At 47.9% G+C, this 18,922-nt stretch overlaps 2 protein-coding genes across 5 annotated transcripts in view; one reads left to right on the top strand and one right to left on the bottom strand.

Annotated features, from left to right (window-relative positions):
- The first annotated feature begins 2,908 nt into the window (after positions 1 to 2,908).
- Positions 2,909 to 8,253, top strand: RPL10A (ribosomal protein L10a). The gene is made up of 6 exons (XM_034767449.1): positions 2,909 to 3,043; positions 4,266 to 4,340; positions 4,549 to 4,629; positions 5,027 to 5,175; positions 5,981 to 6,153; positions 8,051 to 8,253. The coding sequence occupies exons 1-6, from the start codon at positions 2,949 to 2,951 to the stop codon at positions 8,219 to 8,221; spliced, it is 744 nt and encodes a 247-aa protein (XP_034623340.1). The 5' UTR covers positions 2,909 to 2,948; the 3' UTR covers positions 8,222 to 8,253.
- Positions 8,254 to 9,423: 1,170 nt separating this feature from the next.
- SCUBE3 (signal peptide, CUB domain and EGF like domain containing 3) overlaps positions 9,424 to 18,922 on the bottom strand; it is a 100,844-nt gene continuing 91,345 nt past the window's right edge. For all 4 annotated transcript variants that reach the window (XM_034767444.1, XM_034767447.1, XM_034767445.1 and 1 more), the window contains 4 exons: positions 18,525 to 18,722; positions 17,316 to 17,468; positions 15,448 to 15,527; positions 9,424 to 14,459 (listed from right to left, as the gene is read on the bottom strand). In XM_034767444.1, the coding sequence (XP_034623335.1) occupies positions 14,310 to 14,459; positions 15,448 to 15,527; positions 17,316 to 17,468; positions 18,525 to 18,722 (581 nt within the window). In that variant the 3' untranslated portion in view covers positions 9,424 to 14,309. The remainder of the gene's footprint in view (positions 14,460 to 15,447; positions 15,528 to 17,315; positions 17,469 to 18,524; positions 18,723 to 18,922) is intronic.

The raw sequence follows: 18,922 nt of genomic DNA, 5'->3' as shown, positions 1-18,922 counted from the left end.
CCCAGTCCAGTGGTTCTCAAACTTTTGTACCGGTGACCCCTTTCAGATAGCAAGTCTCTGAGTGTGACCCCCCTTATAAATTAAAAACACTTTTTATATATAACACCATTCTAAATGCTGGAGGCGAAGCAGGGTTTGGGATGGAGGCTGACAGCTCGCGACCCCCCATGTAATAACCTCGCGACCTCCTGAGGGGTCCCGACCCCCAGTTTGAGAACCCCTGACCTAATCTGACCTCCTCTATATCATGAGTTCACAACTTTTTTCTTTCTGAGGCCCCCACAACATGCTATAAAAACTCCTCGGCCCACCTGTGCCACCGAGGTACAAAAATAAAAAAAGGGAATATTATTTTTGTTTTACTTACTTGGTGTGAAACGCGTTGCTGGTGCTGACCCACAGGCTGGGTGGCCCGCTGAGGTGAGTAAAAGGGCGGAGGTAGCGCTCCCTCCCCTGAGTCCTGCCGCCTGGGGCAGATCCCCTTGAAACCTGCTCACGGCTACCCAGGGGACTGCAGATCCCTAGTTGGGAATCACTGCCCAGAGAATTGCAGTTACTCTTGTACTGAGTCCAATAACTTGTGTTTGGCTAAAGCATGTCTTCCAGAAGGCACCCAGGCCTGATTGGACAACATCAAGAGATGGAAAATCCACCCTGTCCCTTGGCCGTTGGTGCCAATTGTTACCAGATGTGCCCATTACTTTGGGGTATGCTCATTTATTCGGGTTACGCCTCTGGGGAAGGGGGTTCTGTAATCCTGTCAATGTACTGCTTGTGTCACTTGTGTTTACATATGGAGCTCTACTTCTCCCTTCTGCAAGTCCCCTCCCAATGGAGCTATCTGGCAGGACCTAGGGTCCCTAAGGCTGGGTTACTCCCACCCCAGAACCGGATGAACACCCACACTTACATTAACAGAGCAAGTCTGAGCGGACCGGGTCAATCAGCACTGTCAAGCTGACCCCTTATATGTCTCTGGACTCACTGGGCTGGAGGAAGCAGTACTTTCAAGCTCTCTCTCCTTATATGCCCCTGGGCTCCATGGACTGGGTCAAGCAGCACTTACCCAAATTCAGCACGTCCCTATCCCCACTCCCCCAACACAATTGTACTGGCAGTAACCTACTCGATGAGCAAACCCTACAGTATTTTGGGCGCTGCAGGGATCTTTAGAGTAGGTAAAAGAAGCGTTGCTGTAGAGTGAATGGGGGAAGCTAAAAACACAAACGAGTAAAGTTCAGCAAGAGAGAGAGAAGCTTAACTTAACCATAGAAGTTATTTATTGAATAATACTGATAACTACACAAGGAGAGCTAAACCAACATAACATACAGGATTAAAGGCTAATACCTAAGGTAGACAGGAAAACAGAGAGAGAGAGAAAGAAAGAAGGGGGTCTCACTGCTCCCTGAAGCTTGAACTGGTCAGGGTTCCCAGGTGGTAGCTGAGGGTCCTGAGGGCAAGAGGCAGGCAGAGTCCCCAGCACGATCAGTGAGGAGATGGAGTTCCAGTGGAACTGATGCATAGTTTTGATCTAAGCATCAGAACCCTGACTAGAGGGTGAGTAGTGATTTTTGTAGAGAAAATACAATGGTTCAAGGGAGAACACTAGATTTGTTTATAGGTAAGCTGATGACTCAAGGGTTTTCTTTAGACTAGACAATAGGAGCTGATCGCTCTTGGCTATGGGTGGTGTTTTCTTCCAGGGAGCTCACAATACAACTCCTGAGGGGTCCGGAGCTGTCAGCTGTTGCAGTGTGATGTGCCATCAGGTTGGCAAACACTGAATCCAATGGCACTCACTATTTGACAAAATACAGCAAACAGTGGGATTAGAGTGGGGACAGAGAACATACATTTTATTGCTTCTCCCACTGACTGGTATGAAGGAGAATACTTCAGTAGCCATAAATGTACTTCTCACCACAAGGTCTGATGGCACAGACTCTAGGGGTATATCCACACTGAACTAAGAGACTGGCAGCAGGGTGAGTTGATATGGGCTTGCAGGGCTCTCGCTGTGGGGCTATAAAATTGCAGTGTGGATGTTAGAGCTTGGGCTGGAGCCCAGGATCTAGGACCCACCCTCCTCATGGGATCTTAGAGCCTAAGTCCACAAGCCTGTGCCAGCTACATGTCTTTTATTGCAGTGTAGACATGCCCTAAATTGCAACTTTATGTTAGATTTTGTTTGATGGGAATCTTTAGTTGTGGGTGAAGCCACTGCCAATTGTAATCTTGCGAACTATTTGTTTAAAAGGCAAATCTGTGGCAAATTGTACAGAACCCCCAGGGCTCCACAAAAGACTCACATCTGGCCACATGCCTATCCTGATTCTTCAAAGCGCCCAACACCCTCAACTCCAGCTGAAACCAAAATAAGAGCTTAAAAAAGCCATGAGATGCCATTGAGATACTGATTAGAGCCTGTCCCCCACTGGGACATGGTACAACTGATCTCTTTTCATATTCACACTTACGTTACCAATGTAACAAGGAAAGAATCTTGCCCCAGGCACAAACTGGTGTTAAGCAGCTAGCATGGGAGACTTCCCAGAGCGCCTAACCCACTAGACGATGGTGCAAAAGCATCTGCACCCAGCCCGCTCCAGAGTTCAACTGAGACTCTACAAGCTCAGAACAGACTACGGGTTGAATCTCTCCACCACCAAGCCAATCCCCTGGCTGTAAACTGGAGCTCATTCCCATCTGCTCAGTAATCAGGCACTGGATCCTAGGAAAGATGCAGAGAAGCGTGCAATAAATAGTCAAGCTATGGTTTGCACTTAAAGGAAATAAAGGGCGCTCTGGAGATGCACAGCCCTCTCTGCTCACAAGTGTATTCTGCTACCACAACACCTAGCTCCGCCCTGATGCTGGGCTGCCCCACCCCTACGGCCTGCCTCTCTCAAGATGGCGCCCAGACCGCTCCCACGTCTCGCGAGACCATGCGCTATTTATACCGCGATCTGAGCGCCTCCCCCCCTTTCTGCCCGGCGCACCCGCGGTTGCTGGAGTCGGCGAGGGCCGGTCTCAAGATGAGGTGCGTGTCTGGGGGGGTCAATCCGGTGCCATCCGCCCCCAGCTGACCCCGGCGGCGGGCCCGGCTCCCGCATTAGGCAGAGGGGGGCCCCGGCGCGGCCCTCCCGGGGGAATTGGTTCCGCTCGGGGCCTGAGCCGGGGTGCGAGGGGCGGGTGGGCCCGGAGGGTCTCTGCTGCCTCCTCGGCCGGTGGCAAGGCTCCTCCGCGCTGCGGGTGGCGGGAGGTCAGGGAGGCGATGTGGGGGGCGGGAACAGGCCTGGCCCCTCCCTGTGGGGGTCGCTCCTGTGGGGCCCCTTGGCCAGGCGGGCTGGGCCGAGACACGCGGGGGGGGGTAGCGCCACTGGGTACCGTCTGCACCGGCCTGGCCCGCGCTCAGCTGGTCCCGCCAGGCTTGGGGGCCTCTCTGCAGGTGGATCCCGGGTAGGTGCCCCGGGGCAGAGAGCCGCCGCGTCCCTGCGCTGAGCCAGCCGGCCATGAGCAGGGCTGGGCTGGTCGGATCAAGCGGGGCCGGCTGTTGTAGAGGGAGAGAAACACAGCGGGGTGTCCCGTTGTCCAGTCCCAGTTCCTGGCAGTCCGAGGTTTAGGGACACGTGGAGTATAGGCTTGAGTCCCTGACCATCTTGGCTAATAGCTGTTGATGGACTTGCTCTCCATGAACGTAGCTAATTCTTTGGGGAACCTAGCTATATTTTATAAACTCTTTATACTCTTGCTCCTAGAATGGGCCCCTCCATGGTGGGGCTAAGGCTCACTAAGGAAGAAACCTTCACTGTGGCTGTTTTTCTGGCTTCAGTGCCTCTGGGGCTGTGGAATGAAATGAGCTCAAAAGAGAAATTGTTACTGTATTTAAAAATGGAGTCACCCTGCTGTGAGTGCCTGAGAGTGAAGCTGAAAGAACAATGGATCTAACTTACAATTCACCATTGTTGCTGTTCAGTTATTTTTGCACTTTTCTGGGCCTGCACAGTGAATCTGGGCATGTCAGTTTCACTTTTATCAGCACTGCGCTGGCCCCAGACTGTTGTATTTGAGTTCACTTCATTACAGGGGAATGGTTCGTTTCATTCCCCCAGAATGCTGTGGGCTCAACAGCTCCCCTGGTTGGCGGGATTAAAGGTGGTTTTAGATGCTGATGTACCTGCAGTTGCAACCTGTCCAGAGTGATTCATTCAGTTGATCCTTTCAAGTGCCTGACCTGCTCTTTGTGCCTTTCACATCTACAGCAGCAAAGTTTCCCGCGACACCTTGTACGAAGCAGTGAAGGAGGTCCTGCAAGGGACTCAGGTGAAACCACGCAAGTAAGAACTCTGCTCTGCTGTGGGTAGCGTCCTTCCCCAAATGCCAACTCCATAACTGGAAATCTCTGGTGAAGAGGGGGAGGGTTTGTGGCAGTGTCTCTAAACTCTTCTAGCTGTTACTACAGCTTTTCCCATGTTTGTTGCTATTCAACTTGTTTTACTGGGTTCTTAAATTCTGACCTGGCCTGTTTCTTTATCTGTTTATCAGGTTTACGGAAACTGTGGAGTTGCAGATCAGTCTGAAAAACTATGATCCGCAGAAGGACAAGCGTTTCTCTGGCACAGTCAGGTTCGGCATTTTCTGATCCCACCCAGCCTTCAGCCTGCACCCCACTCCCTCTAGGCACTTTGAATGTACATGGGGTGAGCAGCACATTGACTGCTTGATACAGTGGCAGGAGGGTGCAGTGCTGAATTGCCCGGGTAGTTCAGACCCCCCAGATCTCTACATGGGTGTGGCTGGACGGACCCCTACCCTGGGTCTTAAAACATGAGGGGAGGTGTGGTGAGGCTTCTGTGCTGATCCCACCGACCAATTGGAGAAGCCAGATTAGAGGCTGGTGGATGAAGAATCGCAGGTGACTGTGGTAAGGTTTCTCTGCTGTGGCTCTGTGTGCTCCCCTTAAGTTGTGTGGTGGTGGCAGTGCATAGTGACAGTATGTGGTGTCATCTTCCCTTCCTGACAGGCTCAAGTCCACCCCACGCCCTAAATTCTCAGTTTGCGTGCTGGGGGACCAGCAACACTGTGATGAGGCCAAAGCAGTTGATATCCCTCACATGGACATCGAGGCTCTGAAGAAACTCAACAAGAACAAGAAGCTAGTGAAAAAGCTGGGTGAGTAGAATTCTGAAGCGCTAGAGCTGCCAGTATACCTGTAACACATCTCTGTGGGGGAAGGGTGTCACAACCTGGGAGTTTCCCCAGCAGCCAGACTCCTGCTCACTGCCTTGTTAGGAAGAAGTTAGCTACTAGATCTGAAGTATGGTTGTTGGCTTGAGCATCTACTCATACTGTCTTGTCTTATCTTTTCTGGTATAACTGCATCTACACTAGGTCATTTTCTATCAAATCATAAAATCACATTCCTAACAGATATACTGGCAAAAGCCCTAGTGTAGGCTTGGCCTACCTTATGAATTAGTTCTAGAGTCTCTGAAGAGTCTGTAAATACACAAGTCTTTGGTGTGAACGCTTTAATTCAGGGGTCAGCAACCTTTCAGAAGTGGTCTGCCGAGTCTTCATTTATTCACTCTAAATGAAGTGAGGTTTCACTTCACTAAAGGTTTCGCGTGTCAGTAATAAATTAACGTTTTTAGAAGGTCTCTTTCTATAAGTCTATAATAGATAACTAAACTATTGTTGTATGTTAGGGTTTTTAAAATGTTTAAGAAGCTTCATTTAAAATTAAATTAAAATACAGAGGCCCCTGGACGGGTGGCCAGGACCCAGGCAGTGCGAGTGCCACTGAAAATCAGCTCACGTGCCATGTTCGGCACGCATGCCATAGGTTGCCTACCCCTGCTTTAATTAGTTGCTTTTAGAGAAACTTGCAAACTGCTGCTAGTTGAGGAGGAAATCAAGCCCAGAATTAAAATGAGGAAAAAACGGCAATCACACGCATTACATTTTTTCCCCATAGCTAAGAAGTATGATGCCTTCTTGGCTTCAGAGTCACTGATCAAACAGATTCCTCGTATCCTGGGTCCAGGTCTGAACAAAGCTGGCAAGTTCCCCTCCCTCCTCACCCACAATGAGAACATGGTGGCCAAAATTGACGAGGTCAAGTCTACTATCAAATTTCAAATGAAGAAGGTAAAAAAAAAAGTAAACTCCAACCTCAGAAGTCAGTTATGTGGCTGTGGGGGGTGGGATTTAATGAAGCAACTAGCTGCCTGCCATGGTATGTGGATTTCTACTCACCTGCAGTTCAGCCCTGAATCCTTCAGCTTCTTTCTTAAGATAAAGCCAGTGATCAATATCTGGTCAGTCCCCTTCTGTGCATTTAGGGAATACAACTAGAGCATTCAGCTGCTGATCTGAGGGGAGAATGTAACTTGTCAGTAGTTCTTTTTTTTTTTTTTTTTCTTTTTTTCTTTTAAGAGAAACTGGAGGAGAGCCTGATATTGCAGAATGCTGGGGACCCTAAATGCTCACTGAAGTGGGTGGGAGTTGAGGGCGTTTGGCATCTTGCAGGAAGAGATGCGCACCCTGTGTGATAAGCTCCTGACACTGCGGGCATGTGGTTCGGTTTCGGCTAGCCAGGAATTAGAACAGGCTTGTACCGTATAGGTCCGTGCTTGGTAGTAGTGTACACTTCGGGCATGAGACCGTGTAAGGGAATTTCACAGCAGCTACAGTGCAGAATTTTGACTTTCTAGATTCTTGTCCTGTCTTGATTTTGAAGAAAGGTCACTATAGGAGCAGAATCATATTTTAAATCAAAGCAGCCCTAATTAAATGCATATTCATCATCTGTTGGGCACTATGGTGGTGTAAACTGACTCATTAGTTCAGTTAACAAGTCTGTTTCGAAGGCTTAAGTACACATTTCAGTACTCTGCTAAATCAGCTCCAACCCATCTGAAGAGAACTGTTCCTGATCGACCTTAACAGGGCACCTGCTTTAAAACAGTTTGAAAGGAAACTAAGTCATGTGTTTTAGAAGTCCTTTTTTCTTCAGTCTGTAGTTTGGCTATACGCTTCAGCTCAGCAAATTTGGCATCAAGGACTTGGTCTGGATGCATGTTCTTTATTCAATCATTAGAAAGACTTGGTGGTTGGGCAAAAAGCAAGTCAGCTCTGTATTTTACAATATGAAAAATTAAGCAGTTTGGGTAGGTGGTTGAGCTAATCTGTACAGCATGGGTTAATGCTGGGCAGTATTTGTGGAGGCAAGGGTGTATGAGACAATATACGAATAAATCAGGCTTGTGATTAGGCGTTAGACTTGGGTTCTGTTCTTGGTGTGCCATTGGTTCTGTATGCCTTAGATTAGCCTCATTTTATAGATAGGGAATGTGTAGAGCACTTTGAGCAGAAGATGAAACACACCTATGTACATTGTCAGATTTTCAACAAAGTTTGCAGTGAGACGTTAAGCATGCATGTTAATGTGCGTGGAAGCCAGTTGTCAAACTTAACATGCGCTCTTAAGCCTTCTAGCTACTGATAGGCAAACTGGAAGAGTAGGTTTTGAGCTGTGAAACATCATTATTCAGCTCTAGAATGTCTGAATTTACAGATCTTGTATTTACTGGGTCTGTCGCTTTTTAAAATGCTTGGAAATCAGGGCTTTGGAGCAGTGGAGCTGCAGGATTTTGCCTGGAGCTGAAGCAGAGCTAGAGCACAGCTCTAAAGCCCTGCTTGGAATGTATACAGCAGCGTTTACAGGCCACAGAAAAACGGGGGAATTTTAAATCACATTTATCCCTTTAAAAAAAAAAGTTATGTTGTGACTTAAACCCAGCCTGAGAGAGAGATTCCAAAGAGAAGTCAGGCCTTTAATGTTAATTGCCTGCCAAAAGTCTGTGGTGGCTGTAGGTTTCAGCTAGTGCAGGGTGGTCTGTAATGTGACGATAGTGAGACTTTAATCCTGCTGGCTAAGTTTTGGTCCTGCTGTCCTTGTTTAATACATGTTCCTTTCCAGTCAAGGCAGTTCCCTGCAAAGTCTACACCATTAGTCTAGTGACATTGCTTCCTATGTCCCCAGGTGCTCTGTCTGGCTGTAGCTGTTGGCCATGTGAAAATGACGGAGGATGAGCTAGTCTACAACATTCACCTGGCCATCAATTTCCTGGTGTCCTTGCTGAAGAAGAACTGGCAGAACGTGCGTGCATTGTACATCAAAAGCACCATGGGCAAGCCACAGCGCCTCTACTAAACTGGCAATAATAAATGGTTCGAGTACCCAGTTGCTGTCTGTCTTATCTGCTGAGTTGGGTGGGATATTGGATTAGTTTGTCTGTCTTTTACTGAGAGACCCACAAACAAGGGAGAATTAGCTTATTTTCTCTAAAACTGATGGGGGGCGGGTACAGGTAACATTAAACTATTTAAACCATTTTTTAAATGGTCACTAGATTTCAAACAGCCCTTCAATGGATATCTAGGTCTATCCACAGAATAGCTACATGTGATGCACGGTGGGGGAAGCTTTTAAATCTAAGCATATTCAGTGCACAAGTGCAATTAAAACCCTCCCTTTTCAGGGAAAAAAATTCAAATGAAGAGGAGGAAGCAGGCTCTGCCTGTACCCAGACTCACTAATCAGTACCTTCCTTTCTGAGGGTCTGGCCTGTTTTTTCAGTAGTCAGTTCTGCCCTGCTGCTGGGCTTGGTAGTTCCAGCTTTTTCACCCAGCTCTCCTTCAGCAACAGCCTCCTGTTCCTGAAATGAACTCTAACCCCAGAACTGAGCTGGGCCTGATTTATTTAGCCCCAGATTCCTCCCAGCAGCCTCTGCAAGTATTAATGTTTAATTAGTCAGCTGGACCACCCTCTTGTTCTAACATCCTGGGCATGGTCACTATTTACAGCTGCTGTTTGGAGGACTGCCTTTTTTCTACTTTGTGATGGTTTATACTGTCACATTGGGTCATGGCTAATGCTAGGGCTTTGAGGGTGGAGGGGGGAGATCAGCAATGGGGAATGAGTGATAGGAAATGTAGGATGAGAAGAAGGTGAGGGGAGCTAGGCACATTAAGCAGCAGCAGGAGGGGGTAGTGCAGTGTTAGGATTAAGAATTGGAGTGGAGGAGGTTGGAGCACCAACCTGAGCTGCCCCATGCACATACCAGTCACCAACACCTCCTGGGCAGCAGAGAACTCCCAGCTGCTATAGAAGCAGAGATGGACAAAAACAGCGCAGGATTCTTCTTCAAGGCTAGCAGTGGGGATGGGACTAGATTTCAATGGGACTCCTCATGGGGGTAAAGTTACTTTAGGTGTGTTTGCAGTATTGGTGTTGTAGTCTGACTGAAAGTCAATGGGATTTAGGTGCCTTTGAAACTTCTCCAATCTCTGAGTCCCACTGTTAGAAATCTTCAAAATAAGTAGCAGAACCAATTTCTAAAAGATCAACACAACACCAAGAAATTCAATTTAATAATTAAAAAGACAATACAAAATGCAAACATTTCTTTTTACAAAGTTCAGATACAACTTTTTTAATCAAGTGCAAATAACTTTATGAACTACATTTTTTCCATCACTTAATCATTTTGTGGGAGATGCTAAATCGTGGCCCACTGCAAAAGACAGATATAAATATTCCAACTTTTTTTGCCTTTTTTAAAACCAACCCTTTGTTTACTATGTTGAAACATTCAGTACATCAGAAAGTGGGTGATGGAGTTTTCAGCCTTTCAAACATTTTCTTGCCTGGGGGCAGGGCCAGATGTAGCACAAGGAACTGAAGCAGGGTTTGATGGTGTACAGAACATCTGGTAAGATCTTCCTCATAGTCCCCAAAAGGATTGTCTGAAGGAAACACCAGTCAGTGGCATGTTCTATGAATCAGGCCTCCAAAACTATGTCCATCCTAACAGCTGGCTGCATAATACAGTCAAGATTTCCCATTGCAGTAAATGTATTTAAGTGACTAGTTAACAGAACATGCTGTAGATTATGGAGGAAATAATTATTTACCTGTGGTAGTAAGTCACAACTAGATGGTCTGAACCTGCAATCCCTTCAAGGTAGTACCATTAAGGGCTGGTTACCAAAGCACATACTACGATTTTTACAGGATGAGGGCTGTAGGCCTCAACAGGACTGCTGTCGAAGGACTGTTTGTGGCACTAAGGCTGCAAGATCAGGCCCTCAGATTATGCAAACAAAAATTTATTAAAAGGCCAAGAATTTCCAATGAGGGCTCAACTTCTATCACCTTAAGGCCTGATTTTCAGAGGGAGGGTGCACTGCCCTGTGTGAAAATTGGGGTGCTTTTAAGGCATCCCAGGAATCACCCAAGATCACACGTCACTTCTGAAAATCTTGTCCAAAATGTGTTTGGGGTCAGACTGCTGCAGTCTCATTTTGAAATGTAAGAGGCTCCATGGTTTTAAATAGCCCTAGAAACACTTCTATGTACATCAGATTTGGGGATTTATTTTTTTAAACCATACCTGAAATTTGGCTTTTAGACTTGATCATGTCCCTTTAAACACCTATATACTCTAGGCAGTGCTGCATGCATTCTGAACCCCCAAAATAGATCTTGTGCCTTTTCCACTGGGGAGTCTGCTGCAGATACCAGTGCTGTGGCAGGCATCCAACTTATCAGAGGACTTGGGGCAAATACACAGATGGCATGAAAAAGCCCAACCCCTCATGAGAGATGCACTCAGGATGAAGGGGATAGAATTGAGCATCACTCAGCCGAGTGATGGGATGATACAATACAGTGAATAGAAGAATCAAAAAGGCTGACAAAGGAGGTGCTGTCGTCATCATGAATAAATTGGAATATGACCAGGAGGCTGCTAGACAGCTCTCTAACACCACTATTTTTGTTCTTCTTTTTGCGGATACAGACTAACACGGCTGTTACTCTGAATACAGTGAATGGACTCCTGGGGGCAGCAGCAGAACAAAGCTGTATAGCCAAACATTGGGCGGGGGGGGGGGAGAGAAAATATGGGATATCAGCTATCATCTGCTCAAGAGAGAACCCAGCACCCTGTCCCTTCTATCTGCTAACAGCCATGAGAGTGTGTTGGGTAATAACTAATCAGCTGATGGTGGTGCCTCCAATGGGCTATGTGTTTTCCGGATGTTCAAGAAGGAACTGTCCCTGCCCCAAGTTGCTCACAGTCAAAGGACACAAGGAGACAGAGACTGCGGGAAGTGAAGAACAACAAATAGGAAACCTGTATACAAGTCAACTGGATTCACCACATGGCAGAAGTGGGTCTTTAAAGAGAGACTTAAATGTGGACAGGATGTGGTCACTGAGATTGCACCGGGCATAGGGGGCTGCCCAGAAGAAGGCACAAAGGTGACTGTGCTAGAGGCTGACAACCGGGCAGGAATAGTGGTGGAGTGGAGGTTGGGGGGCGACATGAAGCCAGACAAGGGAGGATAAGAAGGAAAAGGCAGAGTTAGGTACCACCGCGGACAAAGGTGACGTGATTGCGGATGGAGATCCAGCAAAGTGGTGCTATCTGCATGTTGCACGGTGGTGCGCATGGACACGGGAGGCCAGAGGAAGAGTCTAATAAGGGCCTGACCGAGATCTGGCTGCAGAGATGGCAGGTAAAGAACAGCTCTTAGGTTCACAAGGAAGGAGTGGCAGGATTTGGAAATGGCCTGGGTGCCTGGGGCAAGGGAGAGTGAGGAGCCAGATAGCATCTCAATGTTGAAAGAAGGAGAAGTGCTAATGGGAGAGAAGTTTTGGCTACATTCAGTTTTAGCTGATGAGACATCAGATGAGATGTGGGGCTATGGCAGAGATGGAGATTGGCAAGACATCAATAGACAGGGTGATACTTGCAGCCATTAAAGCCCAATCGTGATCAAAGGGAGCAGCAGGAGCTCAGCTGGCCTAAGGTGTCTCACGTTGGGCTCCAAAATGGAGGCTCCCAAGGTCAGTGGCCACTTTTGAAAACGCTGGCTTAAATATTAGTATTTTTCATGGAGGCAACTGCTGGAGTTGGCCCCTGGAAGCTCTGTGATTGCACATGGAAGGGGAGCTGGCCACAAGACAACCTCCCTAGTGAGATGTGGCCTGCACTGTGATTAAGTTTGAGAACCCCTGCAGGAGGCAGCGGATTTTCAAAAGCACCTAAGGGATTTAGAAGCACATTTCATTGGACTCCAATGGCACTTCTGCATCTCCCCCAAAGACACGATGACTTTTCAAGGCTGAATTAACTAAGGGTCTGATGGAGCTTTGGCCATTAGGTTCCCCAAGCGGTTTAATATAACAATGTCCCAGCAAAATGGACAGTCATGGGAACATGCACTGAGTTTCTCTGCACCTCATTCGTCGATTCCTAATTCATACAGAACTCCCATAAAAGTCAATGGGAATTTTGCCTCCAGGATCAGGCTCAATATCCTGCCCTGCTTCTTCCAACTCTTCGGGAAATGGAAACAGATTAGCTGGTTTCTTCATGAAAATATAAACAAGCACTCATATAAAGCAGACTACAGCTAAAGCTGGTGAGATCAGCCCCAGGGGCTGCTTACAAACCAAACTGAAGTTCACTGAGACACAGGAGATGAGTGTGAAGGGAAGCCTGGCTGGAGCCTCATGCTTCCCCTCATGCTGTTTTTATGATGATGTAACTCCATTAACTTCAGTGGAGTTACTCCTGATTTACACTGTGGTGAACGAGAGGAGAATCAGGCTGTTCATGCCTGGAGACCTACTGACAACAAGATAAGTCTCCATATTACTGCAGCTAACGGAGAGAATCTGTTAGCCCGAATGACAGAAGTTTGAGAGTCTTTAGCATTCTGGGTTCTAGAAATTCATGCTGCAGAGCAAAGGAGTGTAACCGGCAACCAAGCGTAAACTGGTAACTCTGTATCCAATAGCGGAGACCTAGCACAAAGTGACCACACTGGAGACACCTGTGGATGGGAAAAGATCTTGTGCTTTCCAGTCATCAGGGAAAGATTCAACTGATTTAAGGGGGAGGACGGAATAAAAGTGTCAATGATAAAAGGAACATCAAGTGGATTTGCCTTATTAGGGACCAATATCAGAAGAAAAGATTCCAAAGTCTGAAAACGTCATCACGTTTGGGTCACTGTTAATTGAAGCCTTGGTTTGTTTTTGTTTGTTACAAACACACATTCTCATTTCTCAGGCAGGTATAAATATTGTAGTTTCTAGTAGAAAAAACTTCCCTCTAAATAATATAAAGAAGACTCAAATGATTGCACTTAATACATATGAAAAAGGTAGAAAGGACGATATCCTAGTGCACAAACATTTACTCCTGCTCTTCACATCGCTTGCTTTTCTGTCGACGAGTTACTCTTTGGCAGAGCTTGTAAGAGAGTCTGGTCTCTTGGCACAAGTGTCCATGGGGGAAAAAAAATGAATCCATCTGAAAGGCTTCTCGTTCATTACCTTTTTTCTCCCATTCATCCATTGTTCTACAAGAACGCGGCTTGGCCATGCTGTCTTCAAGTGCAGAGAGACCAACCCAACTCCCTGGAGAGATGCAGATCTCCCTTCCGCCCACTGGAACTGCCATTTGCTGTGATGCTTTTCAGCGTTGTCTTTTTTTTTTTTTTTTTTAAGTATTCTTTTTTAACAAAAAAGTATATTTTTTTCCCGATCCCCCCTGCAAAGCTGTGTTGATATATATATATTTTTAAACCACAACACTGCGATAAATAAGGCATTACCTTCCACATTCAGGGCTTCCTTTGCGCTCAGTTCTTTGAGAAACAGCCCCTTCTGGCTGCAGCAACTTTCCTTTGCTTTGGCAGCTGGAGAAAGCCCCACAGCAGAAACAAAAATACCAAACTATATCCCAGGAGTACAGGCTCTGTAGGTGTGTTTATGGCGCCTAGGAACAGAGACAGATTTGTACGCAGATGTGTAGTAATCAAGGGCTATCCAACGGGCCACAAAGGCAACCAGAGTGGCTACACTTAAGTTGCATAAAACAGAGCAGGTCGCAGCTGCCTCAGCATGTAGAGGCCACTTGGGCTGAGAAGGAGCATCCCCATCTGGGACTGGTAATCGTTATGGGCTGCACCACCGTAGTAAAACAGAGCATGGGATGCCTTGAGATTACAGACCGCCCGTGCTGGAGACAAAGTCAGCGCTGAGATGAGTTTGAAGAAAGCCAAGGAGAAATTGTTTAGAGTCGTCTGCATAGTGAGAGATGGGGATTCTGTTTGTTTAAAAAGCTGTTTAGGAAAAAAAACCCAAAAACCATCAAATAAGAGCAAAAGAAAGTTTCCTTGGCTGGAGGGCGGCCCACGGGGCGGGTGGAAATGCCTGGGGGCTATTTGTAAGGCCTGAGGAAGCTGGAGACTTTGGAGCGGAGGAGTTTGATGAACGAGCGCGGTAACATCTCCTTGTGTTTCTCTGTGTACTTGAAGTAGTTCTGTGGATGAGCCAGCACGTCGAAGAAAGCCTTCATCAGCTTCTTGTCCTTCAAGGGAAACAAAGCAAAGTCACATCACCTCCAGGTAAAAGCTAGTTCTCACAATTAAAGCACAATGGATGTGGTCTGACTGATGGTCGGTCTAAAAGATCATACTTTGTGTTCTTATTGCATGGATCCAACGAGCTCAAATGCTTTAATTTACAGATGGGGAAACTGAGGAACAAAGCATCTAAACGCCTTGCCACAAGGGCACAGAGGGTATCAGTGGCAGGGTTGAGAATGGAACCCAGATCTCCTGACTCAGAGTCTCTTGCTATAGTTCAGGGGTAGGCAACCTATGGCACGTGTGCCAAAGGCGGCACACGAGCTGATTTTCCGTGGCACTCACACTGCCCGGGTCCTCGCCACCGGTCCGGGGGGGCTCTGCATTTTAATTTAATTTTAAATGAAGCTTTTTTAACATTTTAAAAACCTTATTTACTTTACATACAACAATAGTTTAGTTATATAGTATAGACTTACAGAAAGAGTTCGTCTAAAAACGTTAAACTGTATTACTGGCACGCGAAACCTTCAATGAGAGTGAATAAATGAAGACTTGGCACACCACTTCTGAAAGGTTGCCGACTCCTGCGGTAGCTACTAGACAAGGCTGCCTCAGTCAATTTTAACTAGACACGAAGAATGCAAGCAAGCAGCTCCACAGTAAAACAAGCAACAGAGACACTCCAAGGAGTGTATGCGGGAGAACTAGACAGAGTGATGGGCACGCGATGAGCTACAGGACCATGAGGTTAAGCCATTGTATTTCAGTAGGTGAATTCTAATCCTGAGCTCCTTATTGTGGCTCCAGGACACACCTGTGAATACTGGGAGTGCGTTAAGGATGTCAGGACGGGGCAGCACTAGGAGGAGTACCCATTGTACAGATAGGTAACACAAAGGGGAAGTGACTCGCCTGGAAAGTTAGTGGTAGAGCTGGGAACAGAACCCAGGAGTCCCGATTCCCAGTCCCGCTCACAGATGGTCTCACCTTTAATATTTCCTGATGGTTTTCAGAGGCGTACAGCCTGCCATCCCGGACAATATCCTCCACCAACTGTTCATAATCCTCTGCAATGCCAAGCGAGAAAGGCAGTCAGGGGGAAAGCAGGTGGCATGAGCGCTCAGCTAATTCAGCGACAGGATGCTATTGTAAGGGTGGAATTCTGGGCTCCAGAAAGTAGCTAAACTGTACTCCGCCATGAGCCGAAAAGCTTCACTCCACTACTTATTGTCTGTCTCCCACATACCTGGATCCCCAAAATCTGGGGTGGTTTCCCCCCCACCCATGCAGAACACAGATGTTGCCAATCACTGTACTCAGGTGTTTCAAGAAACTAATAGATCAGGCAAGACACTTTACCCTTGGGTTAGTTTAGAATGCCCCAGACAGGTGTATGGCAGTGTTGAGGAAACTCTGAGGCCAGGGAAGCTTTACGAGGCAGGACATTAGGTCATGAGTTCAGCCTGAGGCCCAGGGACTAGCTGCAGAACTGAGCACAGGGCAGATGCAGGAGGGTGGAGCGCAGGTGGGGCCAAGGTGAGGCAGTTAATCATCCAGGAAGGTACAAAACCATCTGGGAGAGAAGAGGGAAAGCCCACCCGGATTGGGAGAGAAGGGGCAGATTTACTTGGCACTTTACAAATATTTATGGTATTAATGATCATCTACTCACTAGTCACTTCTTAAGTCTCGTTTCTAACCTCTTAGTTCCTTTCACTGTGTCTTGACAAGTACTGTACACTGGCAGCAAACTTCCTGACGTGTGTACCGTATTCCCTTCTAAGCTGGGTTGGTAGCCCTGCCTATTAAGATTGCCTGAGACTTCCCATTGTAAGACCCTGTTTTCAATTGCTGATAACTTTGCCATGCTAAGCGTCTGGACTGAAATTTCCCATGCCAGGTGTCTGTCTCAGGCTGAATTGTTTTGGAAAAATGTTTAGCCCAAAGAGTTCAGCCACCGCATGTAAGAACAAAATTAGGGAAAAAAATATTGTTTTGCCCATTTAAAAAAAATCTGGCAACCTTCTCTTTGAAAAGCTCTAGTGCCCTGGTGCTTTGGAGCAGGGACTTGAAATTCGGCAGGAGGGTGGCACTGTCCCCTTTCGTCATCCCAAATTTGGCCAAATTACAGCTGGCAGCTTGCACATGCTTCGTACAGACTTCTTTGTTTTTAGCAGCTAAATTTCCCAAAGATCCCGGGCACACTGAGCACGCTCCTGCCTAGGGCCGAGCAGGACTTGCCCTGCAATGCCGCTCTGGGCTGCTGCAGAGTCTGCTGAGTCCGGGGCCGGGCACCTGAACGGAGAGCAGGGAGACTGGTCGCTTCTGAGCTTTCAATGACCCCCTGCTGGGCCCAGGTACTTGTGGAAAAAATAGTAGTTATTAATGTAAAGAAAGACTATCAAATATCCGGGGGTAGCCGTGTTAGTCTGTATCCACAAAAACAACGCGGAGTCTGGTGGCACCTTAAAGACTAACAGATTTATTTGGGCATAAGCACCCACGAAAGCTTATGCCCAAATAAATCTGTTAGTCTTTAAGGTGCCACCGGACTCCTCATTGTTTTTAAAGACTGTATCGTAATGCATAGTCACAAGGGGCTGCGTTAAGGTTGCACACACAAGCTTAATTCTGGCATTTCCTAACTTGTGAGTGCTTGACTTTGCCACCTTAACATTGGCCTTTTGTGTGTGTAATATCATCTACGGAATTCCAATCTCTTTACAATGCTCAGTTTGAGATTTCCAAGACCACCAGGCGTCTGAGTCCTGCAGGCCGAGCATGTACACTGCAGTCCTACCCCTGCTCTTGCTATGCCCTCACATGCGCCATCTGTCCTGCGCGCCCCCACTTACCGTCGTAGGTGACGTAGGGGATCTGGAAGCCCCTGGCGCTGTTGGCCTCGCTGGTTTTGAAGTTGATCCACAGCTTGCGGGACCTGGCGGTGAAGGCTATGGGCCTCTCGTACGTCTGGCACGTCTCATAGGTTGTGATGGAGGAGGGGGAGGCTGCGGAGGGGGACACCACAGGACCAGGTGTTGCCTGGAATCATTCAGCCACACAAACACCCAGGTCCAGACATCTTTTTGTTTGTTTTAATATTGCGGGCGGGGCTCTCCTTGACGAAGGGCCGTGTTATGAGAACACAGGAGCTGACTGTAGGGCTCCGGTTCTACTCCTTACTCCAGGGGCCACCTTCCTCCTCCACCATTCAGTAGGGGTACCGAGGCACCTGAGTGCAACATTTTCAGAGGTGGGCACAGATTGTGGATGGCCAGCATTGGTCACCCAGGGGCCCGATGTTCAGAGGTGCTGAGCACCACGGAGTTCAATTAATTCTATGGCCACCTTTGCAAACATGGAACCAGGGCCCCTTCGCCCGACGGGACTGAGTGATGAGATTCTGATGTGGCGTCAGCATTGGGTGATGCAGCACAACAGTGTCATATGGAAACACTGCGCCTGGGGACTAGGTTGGCAAAGCCCCAGGAACTGCTTCCAGGCCTCATAGCCCCTCAGGGACTGTTCCCACAGGGCACAAGATGGCGTCACTATAACCAGGGCAACACTTGGGAAGACATCTAGATGGAGACAAATCTGCAGCTGGGCAGAGTGGTTTCATCTCCTTGCCAGGCGCCAGGTGCCATGAGTGATGCACCACCAGGAGCCTTTACTGATGGGCATGCACCCAGCTCTGCAGGGAAGACAGCCCCAGGTAGTGAGGTATGTGGGGTGGATCCACTCCCCGCAAACCCCACTCCCCGTAGTAGTTACCCACGCACAGCCCAAGGATGCAGACTTCCCCATTAGGCTGAGTGCATCAAACTTGGCCTACTTGGGACCAAGCCAGGGGCGAAGGCAGCTCTTTAGGGATGCATCGAGTTCACCTGCAGCGCTGTCACCCTCTCCTCCACACATGCCTGCTCCATCACGTACTGGGCTCCGCCGCTCCCAGAGGTGTCCGCAGACCAGACAGCCTGGGAGGTGGGGAAGGGGGGCTCTCACGGGATTACCCAGCACCCCCATTGCCCAGCATGGCCACACCACAGCAATCGGTTACCTACAGTTTTTCCGCATGACCAAGACATCCCCGCACTCGTCCTCGGATGGTAGGAAGATCTCCGGGACCACGATGAGGATCTTGCGTTTTGGGGGAGGGTTGATGTTCCAGGTGCACTCGATGTTGGCGGGATAGTTGCCGGGGTAGTTGGGAGACTCGATGTAGCCAGTGTATTCACCCAGCTCCCCTCCGCATTGGCGGTCTGCAAGGCAACAAGGACCAGTGGTCACTGGGAGAATACGCTTCTCTGACATGGGGGCACTAGGCAATGATCAGCGGGCAGAAGAATTGGATCAGGCTATCCTGGATGTTCCAATCCTCTATGCACCGGGCTATCTGTGCCTACAGACGCACCTATGGTCACATCTATTAATGTGTGCATGTGACTGCGTGCATGGTTAG

Source organism: Trachemys scripta, chromosome 4, assembly GCF_013100865.1.
Source record: "Trachemys scripta elegans isolate TJP31775 chromosome 4, CAS_Tse_1.0, whole genome shotgun sequence".
Classification (NCBI taxonomy): Eukaryota; Metazoa; Chordata; order Testudines; family Emydidae; genus Trachemys; species Trachemys scripta.
Note: the sequence above shows the minus strand (reverse complement) of the source record. Positions and strands in the feature narration are given on the sequence as shown.